The 15,659-nt window shown below is 28.1% G+C and overlaps 2 protein-coding genes across 2 annotated transcripts; one reads left to right on the plus strand and one right to left on the minus strand.

Annotated features, from left to right (window-relative positions):
- Positions 1-19: 19 nt before the first annotated feature.
- Positions 20-7,882, plus strand: LOC119685535 (Y+L amino acid transporter 2-like). Its single transcript, XM_038099840.1, has 7 exons — positions 20-786; positions 5,484-5,728; positions 5,790-6,058; positions 7,000-7,200; positions 7,279-7,428; positions 7,525-7,702; positions 7,758-7,882. Exons 1-7 carry the CDS (start codon positions 329-331, stop codon positions 7,817-7,819), a joined length of 1,563 nt encoding a protein of 520 aa, XP_037955768.1. The 5' UTR covers positions 20-328; the 3' UTR covers positions 7,820-7,882.
- Positions 7,883-10,763: 2,881 nt separating this feature from the next.
- On the minus strand, positions 10,764-15,244 carry LOC119676490 (bromodomain-containing protein DDB_G0280777-like). The gene is made up of 3 exons (XM_038087729.1): positions 14,542-15,244; positions 11,493-14,487; positions 10,764-10,803 (listed from the first exon to the last, which is right to left on the minus strand). Exons 1-2 carry the CDS (start codon positions 15,185-15,187, stop codon positions 11,528-11,530), a joined length of 3,606 nt encoding a protein of 1,201 aa, XP_037943657.1. The 5' UTR covers positions 15,188-15,244; the 3' UTR covers positions 10,764-10,803; positions 11,493-11,527.
- Between the last annotated feature and the right edge of the window lie 415 nt (positions 15,245-15,659).

Consider the following 15,659-nt stretch of genomic DNA (forward strand, 5'->3'; position numbering starts at 1 on the left):
AGTGGCGAATAAAACAGTTTTTTTTAACCGTTTTTGGGGGTTGAAAATATTTTCGCTACGAATGCCATTCAAAACAAATATCGAAAGCCGCGAAAAAAATCAATGAATATTTGTAGCAAAACAAAAACGAAAACGTGATTATCGAGAGTGCTTTAACACATAAATGTGAGCAGCGCATGAAAGCAAGACAAAACAAGAACAAAAATAAAAAAAGCAATCAATCTCAACTGAATTTAATTTTGAACGTAACACAATTCTAGGCAAATTTTTTGATACCAGTCTTCGCATAAACGTGCAGCGGTTTGGATGTGCATAGATTGGTTGAAAAATGACTGAATATGATTTACAATCGCCCACTAGTGAAGTAGTTTTACTGACGCCTAGCAATCAAAATCCACCGGTTGGGTTGGGTATGAACGGAGATGATAATACACCCAGCGGTAGTGGGACTAACAAACAGCGTGAAGGATCTGCAGAGTCTAACGATAGCAGAGTGCGTATGAAGAAGCAACTTGGGCTGTTAGAGGGTGTTGCGATTATATTGGGTGTTATATTTGGTTCGGGCATCTTCATATCTCCGAAAGGTGTGATACGTGAGGTTGACGCTGTCGGTACATCGCTTGTGATATGGGTGCTATCAGGCTTACTATCGATGATTGGCGCTTTATGCTATGCTGAACTTGGTACCGCCATACCAAAATCTGGTGGAGATTATGCTTATATACTTGAGGCTTATGGTTCATTGCCGGCATTTCTCTATCTCTGGGATGCGATGATGATATTTGTGTAAGTTAAATTTTATTTAAATTTTTTTTTGCTGCATTATTATTATAATCTAGTTACGTTGCTGCAGATTTAATTGATAAACTTAAGTTGATTCTTTGCTTAAAGATTCTAAATTGCCTCAATTGATATAGAAATGCGTTAAATTGGTTTTAAATGCCAATGACTTTAGGTGACTTTGTAAGAGTCATATGTGGCAATATTGCATAAAATATTTATTTTTTTTTTTAAATATTATATATACATATGGTTTCTTAAATTTTGTTAAATATTTACTTCACTCTCTTCTAATATATATATGTATATATATATAATTGTCTAATCACTCAAATGTCTGCATGGAATTTATTTATTTAATTTTTTTTTCGCTTGTGTTAATAAATATAATTATGTTCTCCAATCACACGACACTATCATATCATATCTAATAATTCTCAAGACCTACTTTGTGTGTCTACACAGTTAATTGTTTTGATAGCGTCTCAATTTACTTACTCCGTTTTCATTTACGAGTATCTAGTTTTTGCGGTATTTCGTATATAAATTGTTTAAATTATTTTTATCGCTTCATTTTTTATTTACTTTTTTTTTGCTGATTTTTACTTATATATGTATATATATAATACCATATTTTTTTGAATTAGAAATAGAAATAGAGATATCGAAGTTATGGTCATGCATACACCGAAGATCAATAAATAGAATTTGTTTACGTAGTGGCACGATTGTCATAAATTTTATAATTAAATGGAAAGTTTAACAATAGATACGATTTATAAATAATATTTTAGTTTCACACTTGCGTAAAATGTTGTAAATATTTATGTAAACCAATTCAGAGATCCATGAAATTAAATTAGTAATGGAGATAAGAGTACCCAACATTACTAAAGGCAATTCACCTCAAAAATTTTTGATTTTTTTATAAGTGATAATATATTTATAATATTAGTTTTTTTAAAAAGGTATCTAATATTGTCTGCATACACATATAGGACAGTGATAATTGAATAATCAAACTTTGACAGTCAATCAGAAAGTCGGAGAAGATGCAAATATTTACAATAAATTAAAATTTTGTTATCGTCGATCTTATGAAGTATGGAGCTTATTAAGTACGAGTGTGGATTAAAAATTCGGGGAAGGCAGAAAAGTCTTTTGTTCCCAACGTGATCTAGTAAGCCATACCTTCTGCTCAGAAAGTACTATGATTTTGTAAATAAAACACACAAATTTAAATTTTATTCCAAATTTATTTTATCTCCTTTAAAATATGCTCCTCCTGAAGCGCTACACATATACCAACGCTTAACCCAATCTTCTATACACTTTTCGTAGGCCCGTGAAGGTATGGCTTTTAGTTCCTTCAGCGAATTCTCTTTTACCGATTCAATCGCCTCAAAACGGAAACAGGAAAAAGTCGTACGGCACTAGATCTGGCGAATATGATGCCTGAGCGATGACAGTGGTGCCGTGTTTGGTCAAAAAATCGCGTACAACAAGAATTTTCCATAGTAAAAATCGCTAAATGCACTTGAGGTAGTCTCACATTAACAGCTGCTGTAAACAAACTAATTAACAGATGGCGCTCAAATTTGTACCATATGTCAAGAAAGGGTGTGCCAAATTAACAAACAAATTTTTTTGAAAAAGGTCTATTACTTAAGTTAACAAACAACGAAATCCGGATACTTTTTGTGCAGAAAGTACAGAAAGTACAAATTAACAAACAAATTTTTTTGAAAAAGGTCTATTACTTAAGTTAACAAACAACGAAATCCGGATACTTTTTGTGCAGAAAGTACATCTAAACAAAAACAATATAATTTAGAGTCTAAATCTAATTTACCGCAAATTTAGTCCATAAATAACTATTGGTAATATTTTTTTTAATATGCAGTGGCATATTACTATTCCCTTCATTAACTTGAAAATGAAGATGTGGGCATTGTATAATTTTGAGTTTAGTTAGATTAAGTTATGATATCAATATGATCTTAAAGTTTTACTTATTAAATCTCTGGTAAGTACTACAGCTATATCCTTAACAGTCCGACAATGCCGAACTTCTCTTTACAAAGTAGCTAGACGTGTCAAAATCCAGAGTCCCCTCACATGGATACCAAGACAAAGGGACATCTTGGGCAACTGCAGGGCAAACGAGCTTGTTAACACAAGCACTTTGCTTCCTAACTTTAACTTTTTGAGTACACCATTTGTAACGGTCAAGCTGGCAATTAAACAAAAATATCTGAGCATAACTAAACAAACTTGTGCAGATTAACCCTGCTCTCAGACCCCAATATCGACCTGTTACAAACAATAAACATATTATTGCTTTAACTAAGGCGAAGTCTGCTAAGTACTGCAAGTTCGGTGCTGACGTGTCATTGTGTACTAGGAAGACATGCTATGAGACTGGGCTTACCCTATAACGGCTTTTGTATGGGGCTGTGGATGAGGAGGAAAATGTACTCTACCTTATGTTTCAGTGACCACTAGAACAAAATCCAAAATCTTTAGGATCGCTCTAGTTCTATTTCTTACTCAAATAAATAGTGTTTCTTCATTTACATTGTACTTATCGATTTTTAAGGCAATTGCAACAGGTCGATTTTGCTCGTTGATAACGTTGAGGTATACTTAGCCGTTGTCCAAGGGTCGTTGAAATAAAATTTTTATTTTTGAAAGTCAAAGACAATTTGGTGTAGTAATTCAATTATTTATTTAGAGGAATTTAAAAAAAATGGGGTTTTACAATCTAATATAATTACAATATAATGCTGGTTTGCTAATTTGATGACTATGATTATTTGGAATAATCATGCTTCGATGATTATTCCGATCGTTGTATCCACGTGCCTGATATATTGCTGTCAGACGATACTACTCATGCTAGTCTTGGTGTTTTTCCAGAAGACGTCGTGTACTGGAGATTAGAAGTGTTATGTTGGATTACAGCCAATTATTAATGTTAGGACGTATTACTGCCTTTACTCAATCCTACATAAAATACTACTAGTCAAGATGTTATACGCACTCTTTTTGGTTACTATATGAGCTCCTTACAATATCTTATGTTGATCAAAAGTAACTCTCTTGTGATGATAACTACGATGTAAATAGTGGCCTACGATTATAATATTTACATTTTAATAAACAAAAACTCGAGGTATTTTAAGTGCGCCTCTAATTCTTTTAATATATTATATATAGAACGCATTATAATTAAAAAATTACTACATAATTATCTTCTTTATTTATTTATTTGTGCTTCTATTGCGAGTGTAGCAACTAAATATTTGTTTTTGATATTAGAATAACAAGTTCATTTTAATCTGGGTAAATACAAATAAGAACTAGTTTTCATTGAGTGACTGATAATAAAAAATAGCAAGCATTTCAAGCATATTTAATTAGGCAGTACATTCTTTGTACGGTGTTCAAATAATGCCGAAAATTATGCTACATATAGTCTAATAATACGCAATTGATCTACAATGATTGGTGGAATTGATGCTATATGCTACCAACGTTAGGGTTATCTATGCTGGGAGACTTCTACCCTTTTTAGGGTTGGAGTGACTCATTCTTAGAATAATATATAATAGCTGTAATTTTACTCTAGTATTTAAACGCAGACTGTGATGATTTAGCGAAATGAGTGAGAGAGTATAGACTCAAAAAAATAAAACAAAAAATATGTTGTGTCTAGTGAACGGATAATGTATTGTTCATTATTTAATTTTTAAAAATCGGCTTCTTTAGGAAAGAGTCAAATGCAGAACAAAGAAAGTTGCTTTATTATATTTATAAATTTATACGAGACATAGGTCAAGCAAAGTCACTCTTTAATATATTTATATATATAAAAAATTTAAACATAGACGTCACAGACGACTACTGTAATAGAGGTCGGAACCTTCTTTACATTATATATATTGGATGATCAATAGTTTCATCAACGAACAAATAAGGGTTCTTGCAACGATCAAATAAGACCTCAATTTGTAAAACGATTGATACCCATATTATATGCATTAACCTAAACTGGGTTGTTGTGGACAACTAGTTTGAACTCTCGTCATTACTAGTAAACTAAACTAGTAAAAAATAAAAAGCAAATACGAGAGAAGTAATATGAGAGAAGTTTAAATAAAAATAGTTGAAAGAACTAGCTTACTAGGTTAGGTTTACTTATAAACGCGATCTTAACATTCCATTTAGGCGTATTGAGTTTAAAAGCAACTCTAACTTTTAACAAAATCTGAATTGCAGAGAAAGCTCTATAGATCAGCTTTAGAGAACAAGTCCCTAGTATGTTTAATGCTGTTGGCAATGTACATAGTAATGACAATGTAGACGTAAAGTTTCTTCGTCGTCCTCGTAGCTGCGACAAGAATCATTGAAGGGAACATTAATTTTTCTGGTAGTGACTTTGGTTTTCTAAACGATAGTGACCCATCAGGAAAGGCAGTGAAAGACTGTTATCTTTACCGGGTATTACAATGACGGTAAAGTTCTACAGTGAAAACAGAAATATACAATTTCTTCTTTTTATCTATCTTTATAAAATATTATAAAAGATAAAATATCTTTATAAAAATAATACTTTTTGATTCTACAAATACAAATTACACAATTATTTATTGTAACTGTGTTCTTAATATACTATATGTTTCTAACCTGTTCTATTTTAGTCCTACAACTAATGCGATTATGGGTCTAACGTTCGCTTCATATGTCTTACAACCATTTTTTGAGAATAATTGTAAGATACCAGAGGCGGCTCTTCAACTTTTAGCCGCAGTTACTATATGTTTTTTAACGTATCTAAACTCCTCATACATGAAAGTGACAACTAAAATGCAAAATGTTATTATGTTTACAAAAATTGCAGCGCTTGTATTAATTATTTTAGTTGGATTGGTTTGGATGTGTATGGGTAAGTGATTTTATCTTCTTTATTTAATAATATGTATTTATAAATAGTACTTCATCGTTAGGTAATGTGGAGAATTTTAAAAGACCCTTTGAAGATACCGAAACCGATCCTGGAAAAATTGCAGTTGCATTTTACTCGGGCATTTTCTCTTATGCCGGTTGGAATTACTTAAACTTTATGACAGAAGAATTGCGTGATCCATATAAAAATTTGCCACGTGCCATATATATATCACTACCCTTAGTTACTGGCATTTATGTATTGGCGAATACCGCATATTTGGCGGTATTGACACCGCAACAAATGATTGCTTCAGATGCTATTGCTGTGGTAAGAGTTGATGTTTTTTTTTGGTTTTCTGTCAAAAAACTAGAGATTTGATATTGATTACAATCTGCTAACTTTTCTTGCAATATGTACGCATCAATATCCGCTTCTTATTTTCCAGTTAAAAGTTTATTCTGTTCTGAAAAAAGTATTACAGTATTTCATGTTGTTGTGATAGCCTGCAGGGATGTAGAAAGTAGATAACATGAAAGGAATTACACTAAAAATATATGGATTAGAATGGGGATGGGTATGGGTATGTTGAGTGAGAGTGGGTGGAATTAAGGAGTGGAGGTGGATTAGGGATATGTGGGATTTAAATTAAAATTAACCTGGATCCAGGTGCAGAAACCTATCACTTCATACCGATCACTTCAATGGGGTGGCTCCGAAGGTCGATTGGACCGTTTAGGTTCCTTGATTTTCATTTCTTTGTTTCATATAAATAGTACTTTAGTGATTGCTTATTTAATTTTGGGTCTATATTATTAATTTTATTCTGCATTTCTAAATATTTCACTGTAAATTGGCATGCACACTCACTCTATTCAAGATCTTCGAGGTTTTTGGTGAGAATAATATAGGTCCCTTTTCGCTCATAAGACACTGTTCAGCAACGTATCATCAATAGCATACATTCCTAGTCTATTTAAGATCTTTGCGGTTTACGGTGAGAATAATTAAAGGATAATAATTTTTAGAAATAATATTGGTGAAGGGAACAGGTTCGTGTCTAAAGGCTTCGAAAGTTTGCCACTTATCCGTTATGTTGACTTTCGCATATTGTATATATTGTAGTTCGCTTTGTTCTTTTAATCGGTAATTTCTTTACGACATATTATTATATTATATTAATTTATTTTATTTACTACTAAATAATTTATTTTCAATAATATTAACCATTTATAATTTTTATTACTTTACTCTTTTGTTCTCAATCACAGACTTTTGGAAATAAAGTATTGGGTGCATTTTCTTTTATTATCCCAATATTAGTGGCTATATCCGCTTTTGGAGGCTTATCAGTGCACATAATGACTACCTCCCGTATGTGTTTCGTAGGTGCACGTAATGGACACATGCCAGCACTTTTATCACAAATAAGCGTTAAAAAGTTCACACCATTACCTTCCTTGGTTTTTATGGTATGCATTTGAATAATAATTAATAAATTAATATACAATAAAATCTAATTTAACAAAATGTATTTTACTTTATTGTAGTGTGTGTTGTCACTAATCATGCTTGTCGTAAGTGACGTTTATGTACTTATCACATATAGTAGCATTGTGGAATCTTTCTTTATCATGCTCTCCGTATCCGCGGTACTATACTTTCGTTATACACGTCCTAACATGGAGCGCCCAATTGTGGTAAGTGTGTAAATCTTTATTTAGAAGATAATTTAATTTAGTCTATTGTGTTGATTAAATTTATTAATTTAGTGTTTTTATTTATTCATTGTACAGGTTTCTTTGTGGATACCGATCGTCTTTGTCATAATATGTGCTTTCTTAATAGTTGTGCCAATATTTGCAGCACCCTACGAAGTATTTATGGGTGTACTCATTACCGCAATTGGCATACCATTTTATTATGTAGGCGTTGTTTGGAGAAATAAACCTGTTTGGCTAATTAAACTTATAAGTATATATTATTTAAATTTATTTAAATTTTTTTATTATTATTTTTTAATTTTTAGGCTCGCTGACCTATACTTGTCAAAAATTATTTTTATCTGCAAGAGAAGATAAAAGTGACTGAATATTGTTAAAATATTTATTAAAATATTTTTTTGTTTTTTGTTTTTCTTGTTCCTTTCATATTATATATGTACATCACTAACTAATATTCATTTATTTAATATTTATTGACTTTTTGTTTACTAATCTTTAATATTTGTTTCAAATGTGTTCATGTTTATTTATTTTGTGTAAAGTAATTGAATATAAAATAATTTTAGTTGTTTATAAAATAAAAAAGGTTAGATATATAAATTTACTAACATACATATATTAGACATCACAACTTTAAAGTAATGGAAACTAGTGCCATTTTTGCCAAAAGAATTTTTTAAAAATTTATTTTTAATTAATCTCAAATATAATCCAATATAAGTACAAAGATATATATATATATATAAATATTTTAAAAAATATTAAATGTTTAAAACAGTTTACATAGTTTATCCAATCCAGATTTATGTATATATATGTATATCAACTTAATATATTTAAATATGTTTGCATAGTTTATATATATATATATGTATATATATAATAAATATAAATATATATATATATAAATATAAATATATATATATATAAATATAAATATATATATATATATAAATATAAATATATATAATAAATATAAATATAATAAATATATATAATAAATATAAATATATATATATATATAATAAATATATATATAAAGCTTCATATATATATAAGCTTTTATATATATAAAAAAAATATTGTAAAGCTTCAGTAATCACAACAATTAAAATACATTATAAACATGTTGACTTTGGGAAAATAACGTTATAATTAGAGATCGAAAATAATAATTATTTCAAAAGTGTTTAAGAAAAAAAGCAGCAACAAAAAGTTATCTACATTTTTATTTAAGTATATAGTTATCATTCTAACAACTGTCATCCCTAATATTATGCATGTTTTATATATATACATGCATTATATATATAAGCACCAACCTTTCATACATTTTGTATGAGATTACAAAAACAACTACAACACACAAAAAAGGGTTATATTTTTCTGTTTTTAAATATAAAACGCCTGACGTGGCAGTTATATTTTGTTTTCAAAAATAATAATTATTTAAGTTAAAATTTTCATTAGGCTACTCTGGTCTTATAGTAATAAGACCAGAGTAGCCTAATGAAAATTTGCACTTAAACAATAAAACGTACTGGTCAAAAACTTCATTATTAATAATAATTATTTTTGCGTTTTTTATTTTGAAGACAAAAATATAACTACTTCTGCGTTTTAAAGTATAAAAAGCAGATTGTATGAGTTATTTGTGCGTGAAAAAGTAAAATGCAGATAATAATAATTATTTTTGAAAAATATAATATAGAGCAAATTTAATTATTATTTTTTGAGTTTTATTTTAAAATTTTTTAATTTAATTTTGAATTATTTAATGTTAACTGTTACGGTTCTTGGTTAAAATGTATAGTTATTGACCTTTTATTAATGTGCATTTAAAAATTAAAGACATTTTTTTTTTTGGAACGTATGACAGGAATACAATATATAAATAATCACATTATTTATATATACATAAAAGTTGAATTTCATCAAATTATATATATATATATATATATATATATAAAACCTAACCTATATAAATATATATATATAAAACCTATATAAATATTCAAATAAATTAGCAACTAATTTTAGTTTTATTTATATTTTAACAATATAATATTACTAAAAGAATTAAAAATAATTTTTGTAACGTTAATGATAAATTTGTTATTTATTTTTAATAATTCTTTCTTTCGTTTTTTTTTTATTTTAAACTATTTTTATATATAAAGAAGTTTTGAAACTAACTTATATAAGAATTTCAAATTAAAGTGTAACAGCTTTTATGTTTGTTTATAATATTTAATTTTTGCTTTATGTATTATTTGTACAATATGTATGTTTTATGTATTTTTATGTATTATTAAATTTAGTTTTTTATTTGTTTTTTAATGTTATTTATAGTTTTTATTTAAATTTTTAATATTTATTAATAAAAAGGTATTGTTTTTATGTATTATTTTATTATTTTTGTTATCAAGAATAATTTTTTCAAATCTTTAATATATTTGTTATATTATTGTTATTTTTGTATTTAATTTTTTTATTAATTATAATATTTTTAATACTTATGTTTTTGTTTTATATTGGTTTTTTATACCTATTTTTTATTATTGTTTTATACTCTTTTATTATTTTTTTTCTATTTATTTTTATATTTTTCTATTCTTTTTATTTTTTATAATTATTTTTTTAATTTTTATTTATATTTTTTAATAAACTAATAAAAGTTATTAAAATAATTTAATTTTAAATTAATTTAAATTTAATTTTAAAGTAGTTTTGAAACTACATAATACTTTCAAATTGAACTGTAATTATTTTTGTTTCAAAATTTAACATTTTGATAAAAATATTTTAATAATATGTATTTTAATAATATATATTTTAATGGTATATATTTTAATAATATATATTTTACTAATATGTATCTTACATCAATAAAAAGTTATTTATTTATCAATTTAACATATTTTATAAAAAGTTTTATTTGAAATTTAAATTTTGTGCAATAATAAAAAAATTTTAAATAATTTTAATATATTTCTTACATTTTATATTTTTTTATTTGTTAATTTTATATATAAAACTCCATTTAATATATGTGGTGTATGACGTAGATATTTGTTTCACTCAATTAAAATTATTTTATGTAAAATTAAATATTATTTGTTATATAAGTGGCATGCCTGGAATTTTTCACTTAACTTTAGTATATATTTATAATATAGTTATATATATATTAATTAATTTTTTATTTATTGAAATTGTTTTAATGACATAAAATATAGATTTAGTCAGATGTTTTGTATTTTTATTTGATGTTGATATTATTTTCCCAAATTGTAAATTTGTGTTTTCCTTAAAGCTATTTTAAAAAGTTGTTTTTGTTTTGATAAAAATCTGAAAATATATTATATATAAATTTATTAACATTACAATGTAACACATGATTGTTTTGTTTTGTAATAAAAATTATAATAAAAATTTTTTCTGTGTAATAAATGATATTTGTGTATAACAAAGACTATTATTTATATATATATATGGTATAAAAGATAAATTTTTGATTTAATAATATGTAGAAAAGTGGAGTTAGTAAAATATGTACTATATATATTAGCGCTTTAAATATTGTGGTCCGAGCTAATCGAAACTTGGAGTATTTTGATGTTTGAAAGTGCCTTTGCTGGATTATTTTCCAGGAGCTGTCGTAGATATTCGAACATCATATTGTGTTCGAAAATATAAGGCATATAAAAAAGGACTTCTATATAGTGTACCAGTAAACATATTTGTACAATATATATTTAAAATATTATCAGTATAATTAATCTCATCACTATAAAGACTTGAAGAGATTATCTATAGTGTATGATCCAAATGTTAAAATTCAACAGTTTTTGAGTTGCTCGAACATTACAAAGCACTGATATAAAAGTATTTTTGTCTAAATCTTGTTGTCATTAGTGTGGTTCTAGATTCCTAGCCTGCCACCGTGCTATGTTAGACATCTAGAACCATACTAATTACAACCAGGTTGACGCAACAGTATATTAACTATAAATAAAATTAAATTAAATATTAATCACAATTTAAAATTAGCAATCGCCATGTCCAGGTTTAGCTACATCTTGTTCACTTTTGGATTTGAAGGAGCACTTGATTTAGATTCGCTTGGTTTTGACACTTGTCTAACACCACGACCAAGTATAGGACGTCGTTGATTTGTATAGCAATAATTAACTGATCGTAATTCCCGTGTATTTAAAGCATTATGTTGATGAAATAATAATGGAGTGGTGCTGACAATATTGGGATATGCAATTTGTGTACATGGTCTATATACGTTATTTAATGCTATTTGCTGATAAAACGTATTTGTATTTGCAGATAATGGTGTATTTGTAAGGTGAGACATCTGTGGACTTATTTGAAAACTATTGATCGGAGCAAAAACTGGTGTTAAGTTTCTGTTCACCATATGAGGAGATATATTATACATACAAGGATATTGTGTTATATTCGCGTTGTACGACATTTGTTGATATATTGGATATGAATTATTCAGGTAAAGTAAATTTGGTAAATTAAAGGAACCAAAGTTATTATTTTGGAAAGGACAACCACATGCTTGTGGTCTATTCATGTTACGTTCCATATTTTTATTATAATGAGATGATTGACTACTCTCAGTATATGTAGTTTGCATTGCTAATGGTTTTGAAGAATTATTACGGCGAAATTGATCAGGATATCCACCAATAAATTTGTTGTTGTTGTGATTATTCCGGTATGGATTATGTATGAAATTGTTGTTTTCTAGTGACATAGGTCTGTTGTGATTTTGCACTGGGGTGTCACAATTGTTGTATAAAATTTGAGGTTTGCTATTGTTGTTATTAGCATTATTCAATAATAATGTTGTTTCTATCGTTCTACCTTTAGCATTAGAATTGGTTTGTGTCTTGTGTTGATATACTTTGGAATTGTGTTCCTTGCGGGGTTGTTGTATACGGAAGTTGTTGTTATTTGGATACTTTTTCTCGATTTTCATAGTATTAAGTTCGGACTGTGATACATTAACTGGTCTGTCACTATATGCATATATGTTGGAATAGCCATGATTTTGTATACTTGAGAAATTGGTAGGATAATTTCTAAATCCTTTTTCATATGTATTATAAAAATTACGAGTAATATTTTCTTTTTTCTGAAAACCACAAGATTTAGTTGAGCGTGATAGAAAATCAGAGCTCGGTGTTATTTGTAGATAGTCCTCTTTTTTAGATGAACTATTTTCAAAATGTTCACAAAGATTTATTGTGTCTGCTGTAGATTCATCTTTTGCTGTTGTCTGGTCTTGATGTTCATCTCTTTTAGACGAGTTATTTTTTAAAGATTCATTTGTATTTTCAATCCGAATAATTCTATTATTTTTGAAATCCACATTGTATTCAAGTGCATTTTCTAGAAAGTCGACGTATTTTATTGAATCTTTTTCTTTATTAGGTTCTTGATTTTTGGTAAGACCATCTATTAGCTTAGAAGTTGTAGAACGTGTTTCAGTGGTGGATTTATATTTCTTTTTTATATTATTATTAAAGGCGAGAGACTTTATATTACTATCCAATGCAAAGTTTTTTGGTACTGTCATATATTTTTCTAAATTATAAGCCTTAATTTCTGGGGTCGCCCAAATAGTCGAGTCAAGTGGTCGCTGAAGTATATTAAACTTCTTGGTAAGTTTAGGATATGAATTTTTCTCAGTAATACTAAGCTTTGATTTTGGAATTGAAAAAGTTGAACGAGATTCTGAAAATGATTTAGAGTCTTGCAGACTTATACTAGATTTTAATGGTGAATACATAGGTCTTTTTGTATTGCTTTCTATTTTGCTTATTTTTCGTTCTGTAGATATGTCACTTTTGCAGTTATTTCGCATTGCTGAAGCATCTGTGAACGTATCTCTGAATGATTTACACGGAATTTTATTTTCCTTGGACTTTGTGGTGGGATTCAATTCTGGTGTTATCTCTGACTTTAGTTGGGTTTTAGTGTTGTTATTTTCTAACTTTGAGGAGTTCTTTAACTTGAAACTATTAAGGATCAAGTTATGAGTTTTTGAGTTATCAACCTTTGATTCTTGTTTCTGCACTTTTGGCATAATTGTTTCATACTGCTTTTCACGTTTTTGCAATGCAATATCCGATTTTAACAGAGAAGTATTAAATGCTAAATCGCATCTTTCTTCAGTATCAGCTTCATGTTGTATATATTCTACATAAGAATGCTCAGTTAAAATATCTTGTTTTGGACTTGTCCAAAGATTAATTCTTGGTTTATACTGACCGTTATATTTTTTCGGATTTATAAAAGTAGGTTCCGAAAATGAAGAATTAAGTATTCCATGTTTTGCATTCGTACGATGAAATTCTGCGGTACGCTCTTCTGTAATAGTCCCTGTATAGTCTCGGCTCGGATATTGTATAAAAGTGTCATATTTTTTCGATAGAAACGGTAATTTTTCAGGTGGTGCTTCGTACTGGGTTTCATTTTTCGAAAAATTTCTACTGTATCTCGAAGTTGGTTTATTCAATGTTATGTACATTTGTTTTGCAATTGTTAACTTCGTACTACTACTTTTTGGATGTTGAGAGATCTCGCATGGTTTAGACACTTCTTTTACAAACTCTTTGTTAATTGGCAAATTAAGTGTGTAACCAGGTACACGAACCACTTTAGAGCACTCTGCATTAATTGGGAAAGTAATTCCATTCTGGATATTTAAAATTGTAAGTTTTTGTTTTTCAAATTCATCGAGATATAGCCTATTAGTGTCTGTTTTCTTTGCCACTGGGTTAGATGTGTCAGCAATAGGCGTGAAAGAACTTGGTATAGCAAAGCAAGGGGAAGATAAGTGATGTATGTTGTTGTCGTTTGTTGTTCTTTCAACGCTTGTTGAACGCTTTGGATTAAATCCATTTTCTAGTTGCATATTGATATCGCTATTTATATCCATTCCAACTTCATTATCTTGAGATTGGAAGATTTTAATGTGCGAGAACTTTTTATTTTGAATAATATCTGAAATCAATGTGTCTATTATTTCAAATGACTTGTTTAAAGATTCAAAAATACCTTGCTCTTTTATTGTCATATCAGGTGATTCCCCGCTTTCTTCTGAAAGATTATTGCAGTTGGCAGAATTAGATTCCTTTGCAACTTTTAAACTATATAATTCTTTTGTTTTTTCATTATATTTAAAAATCACAGAATGTGACCCCGAGCCCGGTTCTAACTGAAACGACTTATTTGAATGCGCACTACTGATAATAGTTTCTAATTTGCATATCTGTTCCTTTTGTGGGATGATCTCTTCACATTTTTGTTCGTCTGTTTCATCATCATTAGCGTTCGATACAATTTCTTTTGTCGCTGCTTTGTCAGATATACACAGTATCTCAGGTTGTTGTTGTGTCTTAATTAGTTTTTGTCCTTGATACTCAGAAACTTTATTAACTGGTTTGATTTTTGCATTTCCACAACTATCGATATTGTCTTTTTCCGAATCAGAAGCTATATTATATTTTTTGGCCAATTTGGCTTCGTAATCGTACTTTGACACATAGTGTACCTTAGACCTAGACATTTTTTTCTCTGACTTTATTTTATTTACCATGTCAATTTTTTTCTTTTTTTCAAGTTCTTTTTTAACATTAGACTGTTTTTTTTTAATAACTTCTGGAAAATCATCCAAGGATGCCGACATTACTTTCCGATACATTATGCTACCAGCTTTCACGACGCCAAAAAGAATATTATCATTTTAATATGAAACGGAAATAAATCTGAAAAATTTGGCAACTGTTATAATGAGCGTCCTGATCTAGTACAAATTATACTCTTAAGTGTCATACAAGATTGATAAGTGAACATCACACCAAAATGAATACTGAAATCGTAAAATTTATAACAATACACAAAAATATTACTGGTTAAGCCACATTTAACAATTTTGATAAATTTTTATTAGAAATTTTTTATAATTTTTTTCTATTTCCAATTATATATAATTAGAATATTTAGAAATATATATGTGTATGCATAAAAATTTTTTTTGTTAAAAATTCAAAGTATGATTGATTGATTGCATCTTGAGAAGAATTTATTTTATTCTTCAACAATTTTATTGTAATTTGCGATGATAAAGGTACTGTCAACATAACCAACACACTTCAAGAGCATATAGACCTCAT

Source organism: Teleopsis dalmanni, chromosome 2, assembly GCF_002237135.1.
Source record: "Teleopsis dalmanni isolate 2A chromosome 2, ASM223713v2, whole genome shotgun sequence".
NCBI classification, from domain to species: Eukaryota; Metazoa; Arthropoda; class Insecta; order Diptera; family Diopsidae; genus Teleopsis; species Teleopsis dalmanni.

Excerpts from the sequence above, each read along its gene's own strand:
- LOC119676490 (XM_038087729.1), bottom strand. The coding sequence starts at position 15,187 with ATGTATCGGAAAGTAATGTCGGCATCCTTGGATGATTTTCCAGAAGTT. Across the intron at positions 14,488-14,541 it reads TATGACAATAAAAGAGCAAG|ATATTATTCAAAATAAAAAG; the intron begins GTATTTTTGAAT and ends CATTGATTTCAG.
- LOC119685535 (XM_038099840.1), top strand. The coding sequence starts at position 329 with ATGACTGAATATGATTTACAATCGCCCACTAGTGAAGTAGTTTTACTG. Across the intron at positions 787-5,483 it reads GATGCGATGATGATATTTGT|TCCTACAACTAATGCGATTA; the intron begins GTAAGTTAAATT and ends GTTCTATTTTAG. Across the intron at positions 7,703-7,757 it reads TTGGCTAATTAAACTTATAA|GCTCGCTGACCTATACTTGT; the intron begins GTATATATTATT and ends TTTAATTTTTAG.